A 26,129-nucleotide genomic window follows, 5' to 3' on the forward strand; every position below is an offset into this window, starting at 1 on the left:
AAGTTCTGGATTTAAATTCATGCATTTTATATTTTAGAGAAACTGGTATGTGCCCTCCATGTGATAACATGTATATGCTATTTATATGATTTCCTGTATGTCTCTTTAATTAATAAGATCAAATGCTACATGCACAGAATCAGAGATAGGCCTACATGTGATCCTATACATTGGGCATACATACAAGTACAGTAGGTTTGAGCGGGACTGAAAGGATGTAGTCATGTGGCGTGGAGTTGCCATGTGACGTGTATTTTCTTTCTCCTGCTTGCTCTTTTTGGAGTTATGCTTATTGTGGGATGTCAGTGACTACGCTCAGTTATTATTATGGGATGTTGACGCGGGTGGGAGGGGTAAATGTCTCCATAGTAACGGTTGCTAAGGGGCATGGTGGAATGGGGAAGAGAGTGCGTGGGGGGGGGAAATATTATGGTCTGTATCTTGCAAGGTAACTATGCAGAGTGGGGGGAGGGGTAAGTGTATGTGGGGGGGGGTTATTATGGGATGTCTGCCCCCTGATCTCTTTGTGTGTATGCAAGGGGTGTTAGTGGGAGAGGGAGAGACGGCGACGTCGTACGTTATCCCACACCGGAGGAAATTATATTGCTTTAGCTGGTTAATTAACAAAGACGTAATATTTAACCTACATGTAACTGCTGCTCAAATAGGATATAATCAGGGGTGGAAACTACATACTTGTAGGCTGCTTCACAATTTTGCTCTTTTTCAAGCAACGGGCATATAAGTTATGTGAGTATACTAAACGTTACATTGTCTATTTATGTTTCTCGAGGGATATCACCTGGTGTACATTTGTAAATCGAGCGAATACTAAACAAAAGCGAAGTTCTGTGTGTTTTTCTTCGCACACAGAGCATGCAGCTAACATAACACAATGATTCCACCGTGCCTCCGAAATTGGCCGGCACTGCTAACAGCCACACTTGTTAGCCTTCATAGCTTTCTCGTTGGTAAAAGAGCTAGCTCTGTAGCTAGTTTGATGGTTAGCTAACGTGGGTTATGTTGTGGACCATTCGTATAGGTGTCTGTTTTGGTCTAACTTGTAGCTGCCGTTGTACATTCCTTTTTAAGTTACCAATGTGTGTATATGTTTAGCTAAAAAGAAAACTCGAATCTAAAAAATGAGGAATGGGGATTATTTTAAATTAGGTGACATACACTGACTATCAATAGCCACTAACTTCCGTTTTCTTACTGTTCTTTAAGCTAATTTCCACCTCTTCGAACCGGCTCTCCCTCCTCCCGCCTTGCTTCGGGAAGACACAAGATTGGGTGAAAGGAATAAAAGAACGGTCTATTTCTGCCTAACCAAACGGTGAAAATACAGAAATATTATGTCTGGAAGTGATGACGATAGAGATGATTTTGGACCAACAGAAGACCGGTCCATGATGCAAGGTATGTAGCTGGGATGCCTAGGTTAGCTAGCTAGCTGTTTAAATTGTTTTTAACACAGTTTCCCAGCGCGCATCGAACGACTTTTGCTTCCGCAGTTTTTTTTCCAGATATGTGCTAGCTTTTTGAAATGGTTTAACTATATATATATATAAAAAAAACTTTATCCACTGAAAACTGGAAAGCCACAGCCACTTTTGAGTTAAACTGGGCAAAATCTATCTACTTCAATCAACTTTCCTGGCTAGTTTACTAACCACTAATTTTCGTTTAAAACATAGTTTACGTTTTAAGTTTTTTATCTAGGGGTTCTCGCCATGCACTGAAATCAACTACCAACCAACTCAACCTTTGCTGGTATTGTGCCAACCTCTATTAGCTAGGTAGTTAGCTAACGGCTATCTTAGCTTATTTAGCCAGCAAACAGACTGTCCAAAACCCGAGACTGCCCATAAAACTTAGTAAATGCAGTAAAATTGTCAATTATTGCGTTACAGAACTGTAAATATGTCTACTTGTCAACTTTTTTGCCTTGTGGTACCTATAATGTGTGGGTACTTTTCCCGGCATCACTGTCTCGCGGCCTACCGGTATCTTCGCGTGCGGGTGAGCTCGAGGTTAGCCGGCTAGCTGATGACGTTTGTTTAGCACGACGAATCCACACGCTTTTCGCTGATGCACCATCTCAACACTTAACCTAAGTGGCTACCTCAGATAATGTACGGGTTTGTGTGTGTCTGGCGGAGAAAATGATAAAGACGTTCGTGGCTTTGTCTTGTCTGTCTGTATCACAAGATTATTGAGAGGAGAATGATTGATTTAAGTACGTTAATGAGAGAAAACGAAAGGGGGTTTCCCCTCATGTCGTTTAATATAGGGTGCCAGGCTAGGTTAGGCTAGCTAGGTTAGCGGTTAGCTAACCTAGTTAATTAAGCGTCAAATCTGCGAGATTGTGAGCCTGTTTATTTTACTTGCTGCCGGGGTCATCGCTTCAACGGTTATTTCATTAAGAACTACACTCCCAATTTATAATGTAAGCCTACAACTTGTTGCAATTTATTAGGTTTTGGTTATAGCATGAGTTTGGATATGCCTGGTTTAATACTGAATTGTTGTGGGTTTCTTTTGTGTTTTAAATTTCAGTATAGTGAATTAAATCAGTCGTTTATGATGTACATTTTAACTTGACAAAGGACGTTTAGTTAGGTAACTCGGTGATGGCATGTGAGCGCAGAGACCAGCAAAGAGCCGCAGTGCATGAAGCTCGACATGCAGCTATGAAATGAACGTTTGTATTGTGTGGAGTAACGTTAGCTTTTTCTCCGGTCATGTATTATTCTTTCGAACTCTTCTTTTGTGGTAGGTGACATGGGTAATGTCTAAATGGTGGTACTTCACGTTTAAAGACTTTCTGATATAACTAACTTCAACTAAGTAACAAAACTTACTTTCAAATGAACATTAACACTATTCAGCTGCCACGTTTTCTGTTTAGTATATTGTTGGAACTCCACGTTTATTGGTATGATTCATTTAAGCACCAGAACACTGCACTGACTTGCATGGGCTATCATATCCTATTCAAATCACTTTCCTGCATGAAGGTTCAGGTTTTATGTATGCTACTAAAATATTTAGTGAGAAGGTGAGAGCTTGACCGGGGGAATAATACAAACCACATGACCAGTACCTAGTCTCTTATTTGACCTACTAAAAGCTTATCTGAAAAGGAATGGTCTACAACTCTATTTGCATATGCTCACTGTTAATTTAAAGGCTTACATGACCTTGCAGACACTACCATTTGTATGGATATTGAGGTTTGTGTGCTTCACATGATAAAATCACACTTTTCACTTATAGCTTTTGATGTTCATGTTATTTTGAATGTACAGTCACATTTTTGAACAACTATATTTTGATGCAATAGCGGACTTTTTTTTCAAAACTTTTACGGCCAGATTGTGACAGTTTATCCACATATTCAATGCTGTAGAAGGCATCCAAGTTGTGCTATGTCTGCCAGACTACATTGTTAAAGCTCTTTCACCCAGAGCAGTGATCAACAGTCACATGTCAGTTTCATAGTGTGTCTACTTTATGACTGTAGACTGACTGGCTAAATGTGTTTGTGTAAACCTCTTGTTTGTTTAGAATGAATGAACATACAGGTATAATCTGTTTATCCTACAGATGATGACTTGGAGGAAGACCTGTCAGAAAATGAAGTCCCTAAAGTGAAGAAGAAAAAGAAGGCCAAGAAGAGCAGTCGTGAAAGTAAAAGCAGCAAGAGACAGCGCTCTCGTAGGGAGGTAGGAATGATGGTAGATCCGCCACATCTGGCCAAATAATAGATTAAAAAAAACTTTTGTTGGTAATGAATGGTACATTTGTGATGAAAGTTTGTAGAATTAAAAAAAAAAAGGTTTCTAAAGTAGCACTCCACAAACCCCTTCCCCCTGCTGCTATCAACAGTTTGTCTTTGCTCTAATACCTACTTGGGTGCTCCAGGACATCCCAATCAGCTCTCCGGAGCCCATAGATGGAGGTGACATAGATGAGGTGGAGGAGGACGGGGCTGGGGGGCGCTCGGATAGTGAGGGCAGTGACTACACACCTGGCAGGAAGAAGAAGAAAAGAGCCAATGCCTCCAGAGACAAGAAAAGGAACAGCTGTGTTGCTGAAAGGAACTCCAGCTTGGCTGCTTCCAAGAGGAAAGAACCTGAGGAAGAGGAGGATGAAGATGACGATGATAGCTCAGTGAGTGAGAGGCAGTTTAGAGCATTACCAATGGCAATGACTTGTTTTGCCTGAGCTATGGGGACTTACTCAAGGCAGGGTTCATCAATTGAGTAATATGTGTAAATAAGCAATCGTGTTGTTGCAATATTTGCTAAGGCAATGTCTTTGAAATTGTTTTCCAGGAGCCCAAGACCTCCGCCCAGTTGTTGGATACCTGGGGTATGGAGGACATTGACCATGTCTTTACTGAGGAGGACTACCGATCTCTCACCAACTATAAGGCCTTCAGTCAGTTTGTCAGGTATGAAAACTTGAGAAAAATAACTAATTTCATAATGAGTCACACTTTAAAAACAACTTGTAAACCAGTAGTCTAGTAATTATTACAACACTATGCAGCACTTTTTATTTATATACCTTTTTATTGCAAATTTTGCCATGTTTTATTTGCAAGCAGTTGTGCCTACCATAGAATTCCTTTAAGATCTAACTGGTATTGCAGTTTCTTTTTGCAATACATAAAAACTAAAATTTAAAAACAAGACATGTACTTGGTGATTAAAGAGGATGTATGTAGCCACAGAAGCATAATATGCAAGAGATTGCTGTGTGTGTGTTTTATGATGATAAACTAGTATTTTAAATATATTTATGTTTACATTATATTTTCTTAAAGGTAAATTTCTATCATGCTCTTCTTAAATATTAGCCAATTTACAAGTTTAAGTACATGTCATTTTTAAAATTAATCAAGAGTAGTAATTGTAGCAGTCATTCATGTTGGAGATTTACGTTTTTCATGCCTGTGTTCAATTCTTGTGTGTGTGTGTATTTTTGTTTTGTTTATGTGGTGCAGTCACAATGGTTGCCTGGTGTATTTGTGATCAGTTCTTGACGAAGCAATCTCTAGAAGCACCATAGCTGTTAATGTGCTTTCTATTTTGTATTAACGAAGGATCAGACAGAGTTGCTTCCCTTAATACTCTCTTGATGAATTGGAAACAACATCTATGTTTTAAAAAAAAGTTATGCATCATCCCACATCACCAGTCGTCATCTTCATATCTCTCCCAGGCCTCTGATCGCTGCCAAAAATCCCAAGATTGCCGTCTCCAAGATGATGATGGTGCTGGGGGCGAAGTGGCGCGAGTTCAGCACCAACAACCCGCTGCGCGGCTCCGCCACGGCCAACGCAGCCCTGGCAGCAGCTAATGTGGCTGCGGCCGTGGAGAGTATGGTGGCGGCTGAGGCCCCAGTTGCCATCCCTGCCATGCCCCCTTCAGCCGAGCCCCAGCCCCCTCCTGCCCCTCCACTCCGCAAGGCTAAGACCAAAGAGGGCAAGGGTGAGCATAGCCTCCCGTGTTTTTCCAGGTTTGAGGGCAGCTTCACCAGAAATGGTCATTTGTAAGGTGTGCTATTAATACAAGTTTGGTTTCTGAATTGCAATTACAACTAATTGCTTGCAGAGGCTGAAATAACAGTTTGGGTCAGTGTGATGAATTGTTGAATTCCTTTTGAGAGCACCCATTTGCTCCCCTAATCTACAGCTTCTCTAAGTGATGCATCCTTTAACTGCAGCTTAGTGGTATTATGCTGTTTCCCTAAAGAAAGCTTACTGCTGATGAATACATCTGGACACAAAATGGCTGCCCTAGATAACTGATGCCACTCTGGTACTGCCTGAGTGGGCGGAGGCACATGAGAAAGAAAGCTGACGGAGCTCCCCTGAGAGCTTGGGTGGCTAAAAATGCTGCACTATTTGTTTAAAAAGTAAAGTTCATTGACCTTTTAGGGCTTGGTCAAAATAAATTCTTAAATCTGATGTATCATGCAATAGATTAAGGCACTCATTTAAGGATAACTTTGAGTGTGTTTGTACATGTTTTGTGGTCTTGTGTAGTTTGATGTTTAGAAATTTTCTGGCAACTCATTTTAAGGTCCTAATGCACGTAAGAAGTCCAAGCCTGCCCCCAAACCTCAGGAGAAGAAGGTTAAAACCAAAAAGGTTGCCCCGCTGAAGATCAAACTAGGAGGCTTCAACAGCAAGAGAAAGCGCTCCTCCGTATGTCTGCTTTCCACTTTATCACTTTATTTTTTTTGCTATTGCAGATTTCTCAAGCAACCTCTTTTGACAAGCGTATCTCACTCATTTTGATGAGTTTCGTCTGATTCCTAAATGTTTTAAAGGGTCAAATGAACACCCTGCAAGCCCAACAAATAAAACTTCAAATTTCATGTCTTTCCCTATGGCTAGTTTGTAGTTATTCATTCCCTTTCACAATTACTTGTTTAGAGTGAAGAAGACGACATGGATGTGGACAGCGACTTTGACGATGGCAGCATGAACAGCGTTTCTGTGTCAGATGGCTCAAACAGCCGCAGCAGCCGCTCGAAGAAGAAGCCCAAGCCCAAGAAGAAGAAGAAAGGTTAGGGTATCTTCACCACTTTTGATGGCTTCAGCAAGTTGGCTGATGGTATGGGAAAGAGTCTTTGTGTGGGCAAGAAATCCATCAGGCGACTAAGAGGCCCACAAGCTTGAATTGGATAAAAGAGGTTTCAATAACTCATGTTAAAATAATACTTCAGCTTTAAACCTTTCAAACACTTTCCATTCACCAATCTGAACTGTTTAATATGATTTTTGGGAGGCTTCTTACCAAATACTTGGATATACAGTTACAAATGGGGCCAAAAAAGTGCTTCCATAGACATCAACTGGGCATAATTCAGTGTTTTTGTTTTTGTTTTTATTTTTGTTTATTTATTTTTATTTATTTATTTTTACATACTGGAGTACTGGTTTATGGACTCCATATCAGAATCTTTGTTTTATTCTTCCATGTAGCCCTAAACAGATCAGATCTAACTGTAGTATTTGTCATTTTCTGACACCTAATATAGTTCTGCTCCATATTAATGACTCTAGGTTTTCTTTTAAGCTCACTTCTGCTCCCCCCTTTTCTTTGATTCAGTGGATGATGATGCTGATGGCTACGAGACTGACCACCAAGACTACTGTGAGGTGTGTCAGCAGGGAGGGGAGATCATTTTATGCGACACCTGCCCCAGAGCCTACCACATGGTCTGCCTGGACCCTGACATGGAGAAAGCCCCAGAAGGCACCTGGAGCTGTCCGCACTGTGTACGTGGTGATCTCAAAATGTTTTACCTTTTTTAATCACTGCTGTCACTTGCTGTTTTTACACTGTCCAAAAAATAAAAACACTACTGTTCAGAAAAGAGAACAAGTCATTAATGAAGTCATTTTAAAGAACAGCCTGTTTAAATAGAACTTTTTATTTATCACTAATTTCATCAGCTTTCCATCCAAATTTGGAACCATCTGATGCCAAGTATAATGCTGCCTTCTGAAATTTGCTGTTTGTCAAGTTGGCCCTGAAAAGTCTTGACTCTGCTGTTACCTGACTGGCTCAACGAGTTTACAGGGTTGTTTCAGGATGGGTGTTCTGTATGTAGGCTAGATGTGGAAAAGGCCCCTGATTTAAAGCCTGCCCCAGCTAGTGACGGTGGAAAAGCACCAAGTGTGGAAACTCCTTAATCTGAACCCACAGAGGAGAAGCAGCTAACAAGGGTTGCTGCTGATTTTTAAATCAGACAAATTGAGGCTAACAAATGGAGCAGTTTAAGATGTTCAGTTGCCAGGTGATGTGACACAAAGCTATTCAGCATAACCTAAATAAAAGCTTTGTGTATTCAGTCTTTTTGGCTTTAGGATGCCTGATTTGAATGACCTAGTTTTGATTTTGACACTTTGTCCTACTTAAGCTTGTCAGTTTTATTGCCATTTTGTTAGTGATGCTAGACCCAATCTTAAGGGAATCGTCTAATATTTGGGTAGATTTGATAATGGAGAAATCACTATATTGAGACATGTAGCTGCGTGTCACCATTGAAAGTTGTTTTGCAATGTATTAATGAGTGTTTTATCCTTTGGAGTGATGTGATTTAAAGATGTTGATTGTTACTATTATTATTTTTACCAAAATTATTTACATTTGTTGGATCATGTGAATGTTGTGATTCATCAAAGCAACCAGGAAGTGCTCATCTGCAGTGTCTGAGACTGGTCTGGATGCTCACACAAGTGTGATGAGAAGCCTCATTTGCATATTGCACCCTTCTGAGGCGTCAGTATTGAGGGCCAATATTGCAGTATTGATTAACAAAAGGATATATCATGCATCCTTACCTAATACATACAGACGTCTCTATATTTCAGTTGTTGAAATGTTTGGTTGCCTTTTGAAAAATGTATTCTTTCAGGAGAAGGAGGGGATTCAGTGGGAGGCGCGTGAGGAGGGCTCAGATGGAGAGGAGGAGAATGACATGGCTGGAGGCGAGGCTGAGGAGGACGACCACCACATGGAGTTCTGCCGCGTGTGCAAGGATGGGGGAGAGCTGCTGTGCTGCGACTCCTGCCCTTCCTCCTACCACATCCACTGCCTCAACCCGCCCCTGCCCGAGATCCCCAACGGAGAGTGGATCTGTCCTCGCTGCACCGTGAGTGTAAACTCAAGTAGATAAGCAGGGTTACCAATCTACTCAAGTGTGGTGCTGGTAATGGTTAATATTTGTAACATTATTCAGCACCAAAAATTCAGAAGATTTAGAATGACCTAAAGTGTTATTTATTACCTTATTGTTGATTGACATGCAAAACATTTAATCTTGGTATTTAAAAATTGTATCTCATTGGGGCCATTGTTATGGAGTTTTTCCCCCCGCCTTGTTCTTTGCCTTAGTGCCCTCCTATGAAGGGGAAAGTGCAGAAGATCCTGACATGGCGCTGGGGCGACCCCCCACCCCCCACCCCTGTACCTCGGCCTCCTGAGCTCCCAGCCGACTCCCCTGATCCTCCCCCGCTGGCAGGCCGGCCTGAGAGGGAATTCTTTGCCAAGTGGCAAAATATGTCCTACTGGCACTGCTCTTGGGTGTCTGAGCTGCAGGTCTGTGCACATGTGTGCTTACAACCTCTGAGAATTAAGTAATGCAAAAAAGTTAAGAATGAAGCTGTCGAGCTGTAGCGCTCTAGTTGTCGGGTTGTTCAAATGCTGTAAGGCTAACTCCGATTGGGAAGTGAAGTTTCCTTTCTCTCTTTCTCTTCCTCAGCTGGAACTGCACTGCCAGGTGATGTTTAGAAACTACCAGCGCAAGAACGACATGGACGAGCCCCCGCCCATAGACTTCGGAGGCGATGGGGACGACGACAAGAGTGACAAGAGGAAGAACAAAGACCCCATCTACGCCCAGATGGAGGAGAAGTATTACCGTTTTGGCATCAAGATGGAGTGGATGATGATCCACCGCATCCTTAACCACAGGTCAGTCGGAGGTCACGGCTGCTTCAGTTGCAGTTGAGCACCAGAGTACGCAGGGTTCCATAGCTAACCCCCTTTATGACATCAGGCTGTCTGTATCTGCAGTGGACAGCATAGGACAACGCTATACTGTCGAGCTCATACATGCTGTGTGTGTTGTAACACCCTTGCTCTTTTTATGCAAGTTTGTATGTTATTCAGCATGCAAGGCTCTTGAACAGTGACCCCTGTGAGCGCATTCAGTAACCGGAATAGTTGGCATCATTGGTTTTATAAGTTTGCCCTGGAGTAAATCTTCAGGTGCATGTTCCTTAAATTATTTTACACAGACTGAGACTTAAAAACTGTAAATGCATTAATGCTTTTCTTGCTGTTGTAGCTCGCCTGCTACAGCAGGTAGAACAAGATGCCGACGGCACTAAGGTCACGGGTTACCAGGGAGCACACATACTGTCATGCTGACAAATGTATGTAAGTCAATCGGGATAAGGATTGTCTGTCTAATGCTGAAAATGTACATTTTCCAGTGTGGATAAGAAAAACAACTGTCACTACCTCATCAAGTGGAGAGACCTGCCATATGATCAGGCTACCTGGGAGTCAGAGGACATGGAGATCCCAGAATATGACGCTTATAAAATACAGTACTGGAACCACAGGTATGACATGGGTGCACTCCTGGAATCCCAAAGTACCTGATCCCTGCTTGACACCACACACAGAGACAGTGCAGTGTGTGGATACCTGCATATTCATATACAGTCAATCTCTTTCTTAGGGAGCTAATGATGGGAGACGATGGGAGACCAAGTAGGAAACTGAAGCTCAAAGGCAAAATAAAGCGACTGGACAGACCTCCAGAGAACCCTGTTGTGGATGTGAGAGAGCCCTTGCTGTACTAGTGCACATCAGATCCAGAGGGCTCTGCTCACAGCAGCACTTTTGCTGAAAATTAGTGTAATATTATAGTATTATAGTAATATTATATTATAGTAATATTTATATTATAAAAATATTATATATTTTTAGCATAGCAGACGAAGGCAACAGTTTCACGGCATGTATTGCTTGCTGCTGTCACTTTTTGGGCAAAGTTTTCCATTAGAGCTGCTTTTTACAAGCTTTGCTACATTGTTTTGCAGTCTTGGAACAGTTTGTGTGCCCAGTTTCGGTTTTGCTAAAAGTGTAGAGCAGTTCAGTCTGAAACATAACATAACTAGCATTATACATAATGTTTTATGTAATGCCTATATTATGTAAGGCTTAATGTATTAAGTTCAGCACAGCTTTAAAGTCTGATTGCTTTGTGGATTTTAGTGGTCCAGGTCTCGGATTTTGGGTACTTTTAACAGCTTGAAGCTGAAAGTCAGGCTTTGGCCCTCTCTTTCAGCCCACCATTAAGTTTGAGCGTCAGCCTGAGTACTTGGACTCGACAGGGGGCACACTGCACCCGTACCAGCTGGAAGGCCTGAACTGGCTGCGCTTCTCCTGGGCTCAGGGCACAGACACCATCCTGGCTGATGAGATGGGCCTGGGGAAGACTGTGCAGACTGCTGTGTTCCTCTACTCACTGTACAAAGAGGTTTGTGTGTGCGCACATTTTGGGGCGGGTGGGGGGGAATGGGAGTATTTGCATCTTTTTTTGCTTGTTTTGTGTGTGCTTGTCTTTGTGGGGTTGTGTGCGCATGTGCACTTGTCTATGTTTAAGACTGTGGGGTTGTCTTGAGCGTGTGTGGTTGCAGTTGTCCTTGTTGGGGGTGTGCTCATTTGTCTGTGTGGCAGTGTGCATGCGCACGCTTGTCTGAGTGTGGGTGTGTCTGTGTGACTGTGCTTGTCCTTGGCAGTGGGTGTGCTGTTTGCTTGTCTTGGGGTTGGTGTTGGTACTTTGAGGGTGCATGCATGCATGCTTGTCTGTGTGATGGATGTGTCTGTACTTGTCTACATGTGCACCTGTGCTTGCCTTTGTGTGTGTGTGTGGGTGTAGACAAGCATGCACACATACAAAGGCAAGCACACACACACGTATACATGTATTCTTGTCTTTGGGTATAGGTGCTTGTCTATTGTGTGGGTGGGTGCTTGTCTTTTGGGGGTGCGTGTGTATACCTTGTGTGTTTGTGTAGTGTTTGCCCCCCTGCCCCCAAAGGTGCTAATGCTTTAGGGAGCAGGGTTGCCATTTTGAATTGAGAGCAAATCATGAACTGCAGATTTAATCAACATGGATGGACATCATTGCCTATATATGGCTTTAGAACAGCATGTCTGCCACCTACTGGCTAAGGTGCAGAATGTAAGCATTGGTTTTATTCTATAGGAGAGCCATCAGTGTTCTGCTTTATGTGGATGTAGTCTGGGTAGTAGTTGCCTCTAGTTGCTCAGAAACATCTAATTACTAGAATATTTTTTGTTGGAATTGAATACAGTTCTCTCTGTATAGTTGTGCTGTCTCCCTCTGTGATATTCTTTATTTTGTGTCTTGTGGAGCCATTTACAAAATGCATGAATCCTTTCAGAATCCTCTCCTCATTTTTTGATCCTGCCTTTTTTAGAAGAAAATGATGAGGGAGAAAATACTAATTTTAATGGAATGCCCATATCCAGAATAAACATCCAAGTGTGACAATTACTCAAATAACTTTGTCTTTGATTTCTGTCATGCTTTGTTTTTCCTTCCATTGTAGGGTCATTCTAAGGGTCCATTCCTGGTTAGTGCCCCCCTCTCAACCATCATTAACTGGGAAAGAGAGTTTGAGATGTGGGCTCCAGATATGTACGTAGTCACCTACGTAGGTGACAAGGACAGCAGAGCTGTGATCCGGGAGAATGAATTCTCTTTTGAGGATAATGCCATCCGTGGAGGCAAGAAAGCTTCCAGGATGAAGGTGAGTTCAGTCTCAATGACTGTGTACAGTGCAGAGTAAAAGGTGGTTTGGTTTAATTAGTTTTATTGATTAATACATCACAAGGCATAGAGGATAACATCTGTACGCAAAAGTCCTGGGCCATTTATGCAGCAACAGCAAACAGTTTTTTCATACTTCTCAAAAATGGTCATCACATGAATTTTTAAGCATTTCTCCATATTTAAATTTAATTTCAAAAACAAAAGTGACATACTAGAACCATAGTAGACCCATAATTTCCCATACAGTTTGCCATTTCTATCATGGTGAATTGTGGGGGGGGGGGGAGTTAACAGTTGTCACCCACTTATATTTTCCGGTGTTGCACGTAATGGTTTTTTGTCCTGCTTGTAGAAAGAGGCTTCGGTGAAGTTTCATGTTTTGTTGACCTCCTATGAGTTAATTACTATTGACATGGCCATCCTGGGCTCCATTGACTGGGCCTGTCTGGTGGTGGACGAAGCACATAGACTCAAAAACAACCAGTCTAAGGTGAGTCCAAAGACATGAAGACAAATTTATTTATTTAACTTTTTTTATTGAGCTGGAGTGTTCAGATTTACAGTAAATACTTGCCTGTTTATCCAGTTTGAAATGGATCTTTAAGTACAGTTGGCTGACCTCTGTAGTTTGGATAAATAGTTTTCTAGGTGTGGCCATGAAACAGCTTTCCTCGTTGTGATTGCCAGCTGCTATACTAATCCTGTCACTTTTTTTTCTGTGCATGCTGTGCAGTTTTTCAGAGTACTGAATAATTACTCCCTTCAGCACAAACTGCTGCTTACTGGAACTCCTCTCCAGAACAATCTGGAGGAACTCTTCCACCTACTCAACTTCCTCACCCCTGAGAGATTCAGGTAGATGTGTCTATGTGCATGCCTGTAGAGAATACAGAGAGAATAGTATCCCTTTTTATTCCCCTATCCATCCACTCATCCAGTAGTGTAACTAATACTGGACTTGGTCCTTGTCTCCCCCAGTAACCTGGAGGGCTTCTTGGAGGAGTTTGCTGACATCGCTAAAGAGGACCAGATTAAGAAGTTGCATGACATGCTGGGGCCACACATGCTCAGGAGGCTCAAAGCCGACGTGTTCAAGCACATGCCCTCAAAGACCGAGCTCATTGTCCGAGTGGAGCTCAGCCAGATGCAGAAGTGAGTGAAGAAGGCAGTGGAATGGAGAAAAGGGGGGGTACTGGAAGGATCTCTTCTTAGGATGCTCAAGACTAACCTTTGAGAGCAGAAGTAACCATAGACAATCCAGAAGCTTACCTTAAGTCTTGTGCTTGTTTAGAACTGCATCTAGAGCAGTTGTTCTGGTTGTACTGCTGGACTAAGAAGAAATTCTAATGCAAAATCCTTGTTGCCTCTGTAAACTACATCAAGACTTCTTTTCCTTTGTACCTGAACCTGATCTTTAGTATTTTTTTTTTTTTTTTAGAAAAGACTTGCATATGTAGGCAGAAACGATCTTTATTCTTTGTAGGAAATATTACAAGTTCATCTTGACCCGCAACTTTGAGGCCCTGAACACCAGAGGTGGTGGAAACCAAGTCTCCCTGCTTAACGTGGTGATGGACCTGAAAAAATGCTGCAATCACCCCTACCTTTTCCCTGTTGCTGCTATGGTATGCTCTCTCTCCAAGAGTTGCACAGTGTCCATGCTTCCCTGGGCAGTCATTAGAAAACTATATGAAGAAACGCAAATGGCTGGCTTAAGTGGTGGTAGAGTGATCCCTGAGTGGTTGTTTGAAACAGGAAGCACCTAAGATGCCCAATGGGATGTACGATGGTAGTGCCCTCACTAAGTCTTCTGGGAAACTGCTGCTGCTCCAGAAGATGCTGCGCAGGCTGAAAGAGGGTGGCCACCGTGTGCTGATCTTCTCTCAGGTACGAGTGTGGGCACAGGTGAACACCTGCACACCAGCCTGTGCTCAAGCAGGAAAACACAAATGCTCGTTCTGTTTGTGTTGCAGATGACCAAAATGCTGGACCTGCTGGAGGACTTTTTGGAGAACGAGGGCTACAAGTATGAGCGTATTGATGGAGGCATCACTGGCGCAATGAGACAGGAGGCCATTGACCGCTTTAACGGTGAGTCTTGTTTATTTGGTCTTAACAACCAGTCCATTAATTACAGCTTAGGCGTGGCTGTACACCAGCAGTGCACTGTCATTAGAAAGAATGACTCTCTCAATAACTAAATGGCTCTCACTGATTTTAAAGTAGTCTGACTTCTTTTCATCTCTTCCCCAGCTCCGGGTGCCGTGCAGTTTGTTTTCCTTCTGTCTACCAGAGCTGGTGGCCTGGGCATCAACCTGGCCACAGCCGACACCGTCATCATCTATGACTCAGACTGGAATCCACACAATGACATCCAGGCAAGTCCTTGGACACCACCACAAAGTTTACTTTGCACACATCTTTACAGATCAGTATTGTGAGCAGTTGGCTTGACTTGTCCCGCAACCCCCACACAGGCCTTCAGCAGAGCACACAGGATTGGTCAGAACAAGAAGGTGATGATCTACCGCTTTGTTACCAAAGCATCTGTGGAGGAGAGAATTACTCAGGTACTCTCCTTTTTCAGATGACCTTTTTATATGCATCTTATTCTACCTTTATATTCCACTGACTGACTTTTTTCCATTCACTTCCCTGAAGGTGGCCAAGAAGAAAATGATGTTGACACACTTGGTGGTACGACCTGGCCTGGGCTCTAAAACTGGCTCCATGTCCAAGCAAGAGCTTGATGACATCCTCAAATTTGGCACAGAGGAGCTATTTAAGGATGAAGGAGAGGGTGAGTCTAGAACAGCCAGTGTGTTTGTCAGTGGCTAGAGAACTTTTATTGTCTGTTTGGGGCTAGTTTTGCTCCGAATCTGTAACTACAGCTGTTTCTTGATCAGATCTGGAAAATATTGTTGCACTTCTCAACACCTTGTTTCAATAGGGGAGAACAAGGAGGAGGACAGCAGTGTGATTCATTATGATGACAAGGCCATAGACCGGCTGCTAGACCGCAACCAGGATGCTACAGAGGACACGGAACTCCAGAGCATGAATGAGTACCTCAGTTCCTTCAAAGTGGCTCAGTATGTGGTCAAAGACGAGGAAGACGAGGTGAGTGTGAGTCAGACTTCCTGAGCAAACGCCACAGAAAAAAAGCCCTTCCTTTGTGTCATAGTTCTATTTGCAGTACCGTTCTGAGGATATAATGTCTGGCCTGCCCTTGTTTTGGTCTGTCCCAGGAAGAGGAGGTTCAGAGGGAGATCATTAAGCAGGAGGAGAGCGTGGACCCAGACTACTGGGAGAAGCTGCTCAGACATCACTACGAGCAACAACAGGAGGACCTGGCCCGCAACCTGGGAAAGGGCAAGCGCATCCGCAAACAGGTCAACTACAACGATGGGTCTCAGGAGGACAGAGGTACTGCTCTCACCCTGCAGTACGCAAACGCTCCGACACTTCTGCATGGGAGTTCCTAGATCTACTACTAGAAAACATACTAGATCTATGTGTTAGCAGTTATACTTCTAAAGCTAACTGTGCACAAGTACTGATGAGTTTGAACTGGGATTCTTAGCACAAGACCTATAACAGTCGATTAACTTAATGGAGCCATTATTAAAATGTCTGTAGATGACAGAGGGTTTAAAACAAACTAGTCAGGACATTGGGGTGGGTGAGGCGTGGTTGGAAAAGTCTGTTTGGGGTTAAAAAAATTTATACTGCATTTCAGCATTATCATGTGCTACGTCATGCAGATTGTCACTTGCGCCAGCTTTTGAACATTCTGAAAATGTGTTGTGCTTTTTGTTCACTTTAGTTCTATTCAGTCTGAATGACTGACTGACTGACTGACTGACTGACTGACTGACTTAGTCATCATTGTTTAGATGCTGTTTGAGGTAGTGTTTTTGAGCAGGAGTGTGGAGGAAGGAATCATACTTGTATCTGATAAATACTACACAGGAGCCCCTCATTCAATTGGGTACAGCGGTATGGCAACCATTTTGTGTGCCCCATCTCCCCATGTTAATTTTATGCTTTTCTTCCTTTGACAGACTGGCAGGATGACCAGTCTGATGGTCAGTCAGACTACTCTGTTGCCTCAGAAGAAGGAGATGAGGACTTTGACGAGCGCACAGAAGGTATATTGGTCCCTCAATGGCATTGATTTGGAAATGACAGTATTTCAGACTGCATTCATCTACAATTTTGTTTCCCCAATCTAGCAAATTCCCGCAGACCCAACAGGAAAGGCCTCAGAAATGACAAGGACAAACCATTGCCCCCCCTGCTGGCCAGAGTGGGAGGCAACATTGAGGTGGGCTTAGTTGGTCTTCAACTTTTACTTTTTTTTCATGAATCTTCAAATTCTCAGAGCATGACAGACAAAATATATACATAACTGATGTACAGCTTGAAGGATCTGATGAATTTTTCATCCTTGTAAGCTCTTATTTTAGCTTTCATTATATTCACAAACTGAAGGTCACAAAATATCTATTCATGAAAGCTATGAAACGTACAATGAGTTCATTATTTTCATAAAACCATATTCTGGCCAATATGAATATGGAAAATGGGCTGACTCTTACTATTAAGATTGATGAGATTTGAATTGTACATGCAAAGTAATTCACTACACAATTCATCAGTGTAAAATTATTAAAATGAACAAAAAAGGCCCACTTACTATTAAATATACACCAACATATTTCCTACAGTGCATATCAAGCAAAAAATGCATGAAGTATGCACAACACAGGAGACAAGGGGTGTTTTACAACAATGATGAAACAAATGGCATCAAAAATAATAATCAGAAAACAGGAAAGTGTTTAGTTGTGTTGTTGGTTTTTGCTTTGGAGTTGCTCATATTGGATACCTGTGAAGGCTACAATGAGAGATGCTTTTTCTCACAGAGGACCCAGTTCTTGAGACGTTGTTGAAATTTATTTTTAACACTAATATTTATAGGTTACCATGTCTGATATATCTATAGATGTACTTATAATGGCTGATGGCAATATAAGTAATTACTGATGGCACCTTTTACAAACCATCTAATTGTCAACTAATTGTGTTCCTGTTTCTGATGGTATTATAATAAGATTATGAAACATTTTTGTAAGAGTTTGCTTTTATAATTTTGCTTTTGAGTATGCAAATAGGACTGATTCTAAATTGCATGAAGAGAGGAAGCTCTCTGTGCAGGCATACTGCTCCCACCTCTGGCTCGCTAACCCCTTACTGGGTCTAGGCCCTAATCCAGAGGTGGTGTTCTTGTCCCACAGAGGACAGTAGTAGGGCAAGCCTATGCTCCAGCTCAGGTTTCAAGACAAGACAAGGAGGATTTGTGGCATGACCTCACCGTTGTTTGTAAAGAACCCAGTTACTCCTATTACAATCCAAAAGAATGTTGGCTAAAGACATGGAGAGGACATAAAAATGAGAAGATGGACACCACCCCTGTTTCAGATGAGAATAAAGGTAGAACTTATGAGTTGCAGTTCAGCTCAGCCATCACTTACACTCCACTGCGGTAGTTGCTACTGTTCTTCAGCATTTCTACTATCAAAACTAATTGTGGACAGCACAAAGTTTTCAAAGATGGCTACAGCAAATGGAAAGTCATTCCAATAGACACACTTTTTCTTTTTTTCTTTTTTTCCCTGCTAATGAGTTTTACCCTTTTCCATCACATGGGATGATGCAGAAAACATGGCTCAGCATGTTCTTTTCAACACTAACACCACTGTCAGTACATAAGTACATACTGGCCTCTGAGGCAAGAAGTGCACTACAACAATGTAAAAGTCAAGCTCACCAAATGGGGCTACAAACTGTTCTTGCTGGTTTCAGCCAGTAGCTATACATGGAATGTCTGTATGAAGACAAAGAAATGATGGATATATCAAAAGGACTTGTTTTTGTCATACTGGATCACTCACTGCTGGACAGTTGCTCTAAGCGTTACACGGACAGCTTCTGCACTAGATCAAACCTGCATACTATACTATCTATGCTAGGCAGCAAAACTCCCCTCAAAGAAAAGGGAATGATCTTCCAATGAAAGATGGGAATCATCTCCTGGTAAAGGCGTAAGAAGCTACTGATTGTAAAGTGGATGGTCTTGAAGGAGTTGCATGTGTGTTATACAAGGCAACAAAACCTGTGCAGGTGACCATAAACAGAAGAGTGAAAATTGAGCAAGGTGTATGGAATATTACCAACATTTTCCATTCCTCCTGCCAGTCAAATATTTTAAACTACACTTGAAATGTGGGCTGTTTCTGATATTATATATATTTTCACAACTCCAAGTGGTACAAGCCTTTTTTTTTTTCCTTTCATATCCATCCTTCATCAGCAAATAGCCAAGCATAAGCATAGGACTCTTGGGAACATGGATGGTCTTGAGGGGATGTTCATGGTTGAACTTAGACATTTCTAGTAAGAATTCCCATGTTGAATAAGTAAGAGAGGAAGGTGAGTTACAGAGCAGTGTAGCCAAATGAGCAGTGTACATCTGTGTTGTTTTAAACAGAGGCTGCAATTGGATGGAGGGTGCAGGCGGTACACATCTGTCTTTGATTTCTTCATTGTGTGTTTTGTACGTTTGCAAACAATTAAAAATCTAAATATATAGTTTTTGTGATGACCACAAGCATAATTTAAATATTTACATTAATATGCAAAATAAAACACAGTGTAGTCTTTACCAGTAAATGGTGGGTGATACTGGGTTGGGAACTACAGTAAAGTGTTTTTGTTTGGTTTGTTTTTTTGAGGTCCAGTTTGAGGCTAGAAATGGCACTTGGAGAGGTCACTTTCATGAAATGCCCCATAATATGCACTATATTTACTGAATATTTAAAAATTTGTAATGTGTACCGTTATTTTGTAGCCTTTTCCCTTGAATTTTTGAAGGTGTCTTTATAACATTTGGATATTTTATTTCATATTCTTTTACTTAAGAATTTAGGTAGGTAATCTTAAGAAGGACAAAGAACTGTAACATGACATTTTTGTTTTAGGTGCTGGGTTTCAATGCTCGCCAGCGGAAGGCATTCTTAAATGCAGTAATGCGTTATGGGATGCCACCACAAGATGCCTTCACCACTCAATGGCTGGTCAGAGACCTGCGTGGCAAATCTGAAAAGGAATTTAAGTGAGAGCTTGCTTTTGTTTATCTGTTCATGGTGTGCCATAAGGATTTATAATTAGTTCATTTGGTTGTCCCTGTTGTAAAAATATTCCTTCTTTTACGCTCTGTCCTAGGGCATATGTCTCACTTTTTATGAGGCACTTGTGTGAGCCTGGTGCTGATGGTGCTGAAACCTTTGCTGATGGTGTGCCACGTGAAGGGCTGTCAAGGCAACATGTGCTCACTCGGATTGGGGTGATGTCACTGATCCGCAAGAAGGTAAGCGGCATCATATTAACTGGATATATCTGCTAAGCTGTCTGGCATAGGGGATTGTTTTGGTCAGTTTGTTTTGTAATGTATGTGGCTCATGCTCCGATGTGATCTCTGCGGCCAGGTTCAGGAGTTTGAGCATGTGAATGGTCAGTGGTCCATGCCCTGGATGATGGAGCTGGAGGAAAACAAAAAGGCAGCAGCAGCAGCTGCTGCTGCTGCTGCTGGACACCCGGACTCTCCGGCGAAAACTCCTTCCACGGGCACACCAGCTGACACACAGCCCAACACGCCTGCTCCAGGTTTGGTGTAACCCTTTTTCACCCTTTCCTAGAGCTTATGTGCTTGGACTGAAATACTTTTAAAATCTAAATGTACTTTAAAAAGTGTTTAGTGCTGTTTATCAAATTATTTACTCAGCAGCATTTCTATAACAATAAACACCATTTAAGCTCAAAGGAAATATGCAATATATATGTGAAACGATATTATATTACTTTAATAACTTGTAATTATAAACTGAGAAAAGTACATTTGGTTTTGAGACTATATTGTACAGACATTTAAGGGAGTTCTAGAAATTGGATATTAAAACTGGAATAAATTTTAGAGAGTAATTTTGCATGAGTAATGTCTTGGGTAATAAATTAACCAGTCTCAGGATTACTGCCCACTTCAGAACTGTAGGCCACTAAAAACATTCCTTCATGCTACAGAAGATCCCTCTAGGTCAGAAGATGGCAGCAGAGAGTCTGAAAAAGAAAAAGAAGTGAAGAAAGATGGTGAGAGTGAGCAGGAGAGCAGGGAGTCTAATAAAAAAGTGGAATCAGAGGTGAGTGTCAAGTGGGAGAGGACATGCTAGTTTTGAGTTTTAAACTCCTCTCCTGATCTCAAATCTAAACCATTGCCTTTCCCATAGGTCATCGCCATTCCTGATGAAGACGAAAAAATGCCCTCCCCTGCTGAAAACAAGGAAAAAGAAGAGAAGGATAAGGCGTCTGAATCTACCATGGAGACTGAGAAAGCTGAGAGTGGAGAAGAGGACAAAGAGAAGGAAAAAGCTGGAGAAGCAGTGGAACAAAGCAAGACTGCAGAGGCAAAGCCTCAAGGATCTGAAATCAAGAGTGAAGAGTCTGAGAGCAAAGGTGATAACTGTCCCCAGGCTTGCTGGCTGATTATTAGTCTCTCTTCAGAAATTTACTGTTGAGTTGTCAAGGGCTAAAGATTGTAGTGACTATACACAACTTTAGCTAATCTACCTCTCATTTTTTATAACTCAAAGGCAGGATTTGTGGAAGTTGGGGTGAGGGGAAAATCACATGTATAGTTATTGTGCATATGTAGTATTTGAATTTTTTGTTTAATGGAAAGATTTGATTTAATTCTAAATGCATAGTTTTCCTTTTTGTGTACTCTGCAAGATGAAAAGAGAGACAATAAAACGGAGAAGATGGACACCACCCCTGCTTTGGATGAGAAGAAAGGTAGAACTCTGCTCATTTGTACTTAGTTTTGCATTTCTGCAGTACACTGAAAGTCCTTGGTACACCCTACTTGTCTGGGTTTCAGACCTCAGGGATGAGAAGGAGACTGGTAAGACGGAGGAACCAGCCAAACTGCAAAATGGAGACAGTGCCAAAGACGGAGGGTCGGGGGCCACAGAGGAGAAGAAGAAAGCAAAGACCCGCTTCATGTTCAACATTGCAGATGGAGGGTTTACTGGTAAGAAGCAGCGGACCTCATTCTCTCATCGTGCTTCCACTGATCTGTTTGTTTATTAAATATTTTGTCATGCACAGAATTGCACTCCCTGTGGCAGAATGAGGAGCGAGCAGCTACGGTCACCAAGAAAACTAATGAGATTTGGCATCGCCGCCATGACTACTGGCTTCTTGCAGGCATCATACAGTATCCTTTGCGTTGGTTCTTACTCTTTGCTTGAGATGACTGTACACACCATCATAGTAAGCGCTCGTTGCACTATATTTGTGTATGCTCATGCAGTATCTTTAACCTGTTGATCTCAGACATGGTTATGCTCGCTGGCAGGACATTCAGAATGATGTGAAATTCACCATTCTCAATGAGCCCTTCAAAGGCGAGATGAATCGGGGAAACTTCCTGGAAATCAAAAATAAGTTTCTGGCCCGAAGATTTAAGGTAAAGGGCTAGTTATTACAGCCATTAAAGAATCCTGATATGTTCTTTACTAAACCTCCCTTTTTGAAAAGCTGTAAGCCCACACTCTCCTGGACTCCTCCCGTAGTTGCTGGAGCAGGCTCTGGTGATTGAGGAGCAGTTGCGTAGGGCTGCATACTTAAATATGACCGAGGACCCTTCTCACCCCTCCATGGCTCTGAACACGCGCTTCAGTGAAGTGGAGTGCCTGGCTGAGTCCCATCAGCACCTCAGCAAGGAGTCCATGTCCGGCAATAAGCCTGCCAATGCTGTCCTACACAAAGGTGTGTCGCTTCAGGGAAAACTGAGTACACAACAGTTTGCTGTTTCCTATTTGGTTTCAAGTTTGGTTTCAGTTTAACCATTACATTTATCTAATTTTCCATTTCAATTATATATTGTGGTTTGCTTTTTGATTTTCAAAGTGTAATGATCTTATATTTTCACGCCTGGCCAATCTAGAGAAACGCAGATCAGAATTTAATTGAGGGGCTGTGTGTAAACTGCTCCTGTTGGCTCTTATTCCCTCTGTGTGCTCTGCATTTATTCTGAGTAGTGCTGAAACAGCTGGAGGAGCTGCTGAGCGACATGAAAGCAGATGTAACCCGTCTCCCAGCGACCATTGCCAGGATACCACCTGTAGCTGTGAGGCTGCAGATGTCTGAGAGAAATATCCTAAGCCGCTTGGCCAGCAGAGGTCCCGACACCCAGTCCCAGCAGGTACAAATTTTACTTTGATCTTTTACATTCAGTTGTGTGTTCTTTCTAGAAAAGGCTTGTTAGCTTTACTAATCGATGCCTTACTTTATTGTACTGATCTGTGACTGACATGAAGAGTGGAGAAGTGACTGGTTTTGTCCTTTTTCAGTAGCCTGCTGTCATTGTGTGGTTAGGGCTTGTGCTGAACTACGTTCCTTGATTTTATTATTTTTCTGTTTTAATGGCTATAGGTATCTCAACAGTAGCCTGGATTAGACCTCACCTCTTAACTCTGCCCCTTAAGCGCCGCCCACCCACCTCTACATTCCTGACTGACACCTCAAGATGACATCTCGCCTTAGCTTGAAGCCACACCCTTTACCTACAAATGGACATGCCAAGAATCTTTAGGCTAAAATCTGGAGGTTGTGGAAACTGAAGCTATTTTATTTGAATTTTTTTTTTTTTTGTATTTTCTTTATTAATATTATTGATAATGTTATTATGGTTTTTGGGACCGAAAATTTAAAAAAAGTAATAAAGACTTCTGTCTCTCTTTACACACCTCTCCTAGATGTCAGTGTGTGCCTAAAGACTGCTTAAGAAACTAATAGATTGAAATAGCTTTGCGTGTTTAAACACCTTTGAGAACTCCATAAATTGGGCTCTGGCTCTTTATTTATTTTTACCTTAAATATTCTCAGAAATCTGTTTAATTTTGTTCATGTACATTCAAAGCAAAAAGTAAAAAAAAAAAAAGACATTGACAAGCAATGTTAAAACTAATGTATATTGCCAAGCATTTGTGTATTTGTTGTGATTCCATTTTGAGTTGTACAGGATGGTCTAATAATACATGTTTATTAGGTATACTGTCACCTTCGTACAAGTGTTGCATTCAACCAAGTCATGTCAATTGACCGAGGTATATGAGGTAAAGAGTCAGGCATGTATTTCTAGCATCAGTGTTGGAATGGGTAAAATGAGAACTGGGTGACTACAAATGTTGCATGATGGCTTATATTAGGCATAATGTTTCCAGGATCATAAAGAGCTGGTCTCTTGGGCTTTTCACACAATCTGTTTACCAAGAATGCTGCAAATTCTACATACTTCCAGTGAAGTTATCCTGTGACTGAAAATAGCTTGTGGGTCAGAGGGACCAAAGGAAGACGGTGAGACTCATGCAAGACAATAGGCTACAAGTAGTTAAATAATGTCTGAATTTAAGATTGGTGTTCAGAATGTCATCAGAACATTTCTTACAAGTGTCTGGCATGGTGTCAGTGTGGCCAGTCAAGTTCAATGGCTACAGTTTATCAACACTCCTCAAGCATGATTTTAAAAATAATTGCAAAAACTATCACCAAATGGTTTCAAGACTTTCAATCTTTCCACCATGTCCTTTTCGTCAGTCCCCTTTTTTTCAGTATCACTGATGATATAGCCTAGGAACATGTTCTGGAGAGGAAAGGCACATTTCTCACCCTTTACATACAAATCGTTCTCTAGTACCCTTTGTTGCACCTGGGATCGGGGAGAGAGGCAGACTAAACCAAAATGTTCTCTAGGCAACTACTAATCTTCCTATCATGTACATCATTGATGAATGCCTGGAATAACGCATCCAGAATATAGGCTGAAAACCAGGCTAACATGAATATAAAGGCTCAGAAATGTAAGGTAAGCAAACGACTTCACAGTAACAAATGGGATATATATATATATATATATATATATATATATATATATATATATATATATATATATATAGGGAGAAACAGGAACCAAGACACAAGTGAGACTAATAATTTGGGGAGTTGGATCAAACAGGAGGCTTGTGGGTAGTGTAGTTGGTTGTGGACTGAGTCCATTAAGAATGTGTGACGTATGTGTCTCCACCCATCTACTACATCTGTCATGCACATTTCACATTGGCCAATCTTTTGGGTAACTGTTTAGCTGCCAAACGTTCTCCAAAATAGCTTTTTCATGCACAACATGAGAGCCAGCCACATGAATAAAATCTCTACCTAGACTGACTCATGCATATGGCAAACTCCATATATATAACCTGGATCAATGTAAATGGTTTGGCAGTTGATAACTCACATGGATGTGAGTGCTTTAATTTCTGCTAGATGGGCTGAAAATGGCTAAGGCACACTAGTCTTGAACAAAGTCTGGATTTAGTCACTGTCTTATAATAAATGCACAACAGTATATCTCACTTATTGTCCCCTTTTCCTTTAAAGGTGGATCCATCTACAAATAAAATGAGTTCAGTATGAGTGATAAGTTTAGACTCCATGTGTTCCCTAAGTTTCAAGAAAATTCTTTATAAAAATGTTGCAGTTATGAGGGGTCCCATCATCTTGTTTGACCATCCCCTCAGCAGGGGAGCTCTTGAACATGTGTATTGTTAACTTGGGTTCTGACAGGATAATGTCATATAATGGTGTTGGTTAGTACAAAGGATGATACTGTTAATAGCATATGCAATGCGGGACTAGTGTATAATTAAACTTTATACCCCATTATAATTGCTGTTGCTTTCTCATAGGCATAGGTGACAAAGTGGTGCTCACAAAACAATGTGGGGTTTATAGATAATTGAAACACATTTGAGGGCAAGCATGGCCTTTTAGTGCAGGATGGTATCTATCCTACCATGGAGGGTGCTCTCCTTTCCTGTAACATAAGCCACAGTATTATGAGAGACCTAGTTAATATATGACAACCTAGAGCAGAGGCCAGGCAGCAGACAAAGAGGCTAAAGCAACTGTCTGTTGGTCGCTACGTGACATCACCCAAGGTTCATCATCTTGACACTGCGTCTGTTCCCTGAACTAAGCAAAAAAAAAAACAAAGAAAAATGTCAGAATAACCTAATTAGTATTAGTAACATCTTCTGGCTACAGCTATGTGCATTGCCCTCATTTAACTGGCCATAGAGCCGGCATTGCCGCTATTTATACTGACACATTAGTCATAAACCAGAAAGCTGGTTATACTATTGAGTCCTTTATCATTATTTTTACTAGCATAAGTGATGTAGCCATTGATAAGAAGCCCACTCAGCCTCTTCCACATTTTGGCATTTATAGGCCACCAGAACCCTATTCAGAATTTATTAATGAGTTTGCAGTTTTTCTCTCTAATCTAGTCACTCTAGTAGAAAGAGTCATTATTGTTGGTGATTTCAAAATTCACTTTGATTTTGCCCAATACTTTCTGAGATCACCCTTTAGTTCTATATTAGAATCAACTGGTTTCACCCAATGTATAAGAGAACCCATAAACTCTTGATTTAGTAATAAAATATGGTGTAGCCATAGAGAGTATGGTCATACTATTCAGTCTGATGCCATCTCAGACCATTCCCCCTTTTCTTTTGAACTACATATGAGCCACAGTATAGTAA

The 26,129-nt window shown here is 41.6% G+C and overlaps 1 protein-coding gene across 5 annotated transcripts; it reads left to right on the forward strand.

The window, feature by feature from the left end:
* The first annotated feature begins 538 nt into the window (after positions 1-538).
* chd4a (chromodomain helicase DNA binding protein 4a) lies at positions 539-23,265 on the forward strand. Of its 5 annotated transcripts, XM_027002306.3 has the most exons (41): positions 539-750; positions 1,228-1,419; positions 3,610-3,728; positions 3,928-4,176; positions 4,341-4,459; positions 5,233-5,501; positions 6,096-6,220; positions 6,452-6,584; positions 7,131-7,300; positions 8,443-8,679; positions 8,922-9,125; positions 9,289-9,500; positions 10,025-10,156; positions 10,276-10,375; positions 10,888-11,079; positions 12,179-12,379; positions 12,755-12,892; positions 13,136-13,257; positions 13,381-13,554; positions 13,886-14,027; positions 14,158-14,289; positions 14,376-14,493; positions 14,656-14,780; positions 14,880-14,972; positions 15,064-15,202; positions 15,353-15,522; positions 15,651-15,828; positions 16,467-16,553; positions 16,638-16,729; positions 19,446-19,579; positions 19,690-19,834; positions 19,953-20,130; positions 20,545-20,660; positions 20,748-20,973; positions 21,250-21,312; positions 21,398-21,550; positions 21,628-21,736; positions 21,856-21,988; positions 22,095-22,290; positions 22,563-22,726; positions 22,957-23,265. In XM_027002306.3, the coding sequence occupies exons 2-41, from the start codon at positions 1,356-1,358 to the stop codon at positions 22,969-22,971; spliced, it is 5,868 nt and encodes a 1,955-aa protein (XP_026858107.3). In that variant the 5' UTR covers positions 539-750; positions 1,228-1,355; the 3' UTR covers positions 22,972-23,265. The 5 variants fall into 5 exon arrangements, with proteins under 5 accessions (XP_026858107.3, XP_081553110.1, XP_081553127.1 ...); XM_081696984.1 differs by lacking the exon at positions 3,928-4,176; XM_081697001.1 differs by lacking the exons at positions 539-750; positions 1,228-1,419; positions 3,928-4,176 and adding an exon at positions 2,118-2,135.
* Positions 23,266-26,129: the final 2,864 nt, after the last annotated feature.

Source organism: Electrophorus electricus, chromosome 2, assembly GCF_041902795.1.
Source record: "Electrophorus electricus isolate QZ-2024a chromosome 2, ASM4190279v1, whole genome shotgun sequence".
In the NCBI taxonomy this organism is placed as follows: Eukaryota; Metazoa; Chordata; class Actinopteri; order Gymnotiformes; family Gymnotidae; genus Electrophorus; species Electrophorus electricus.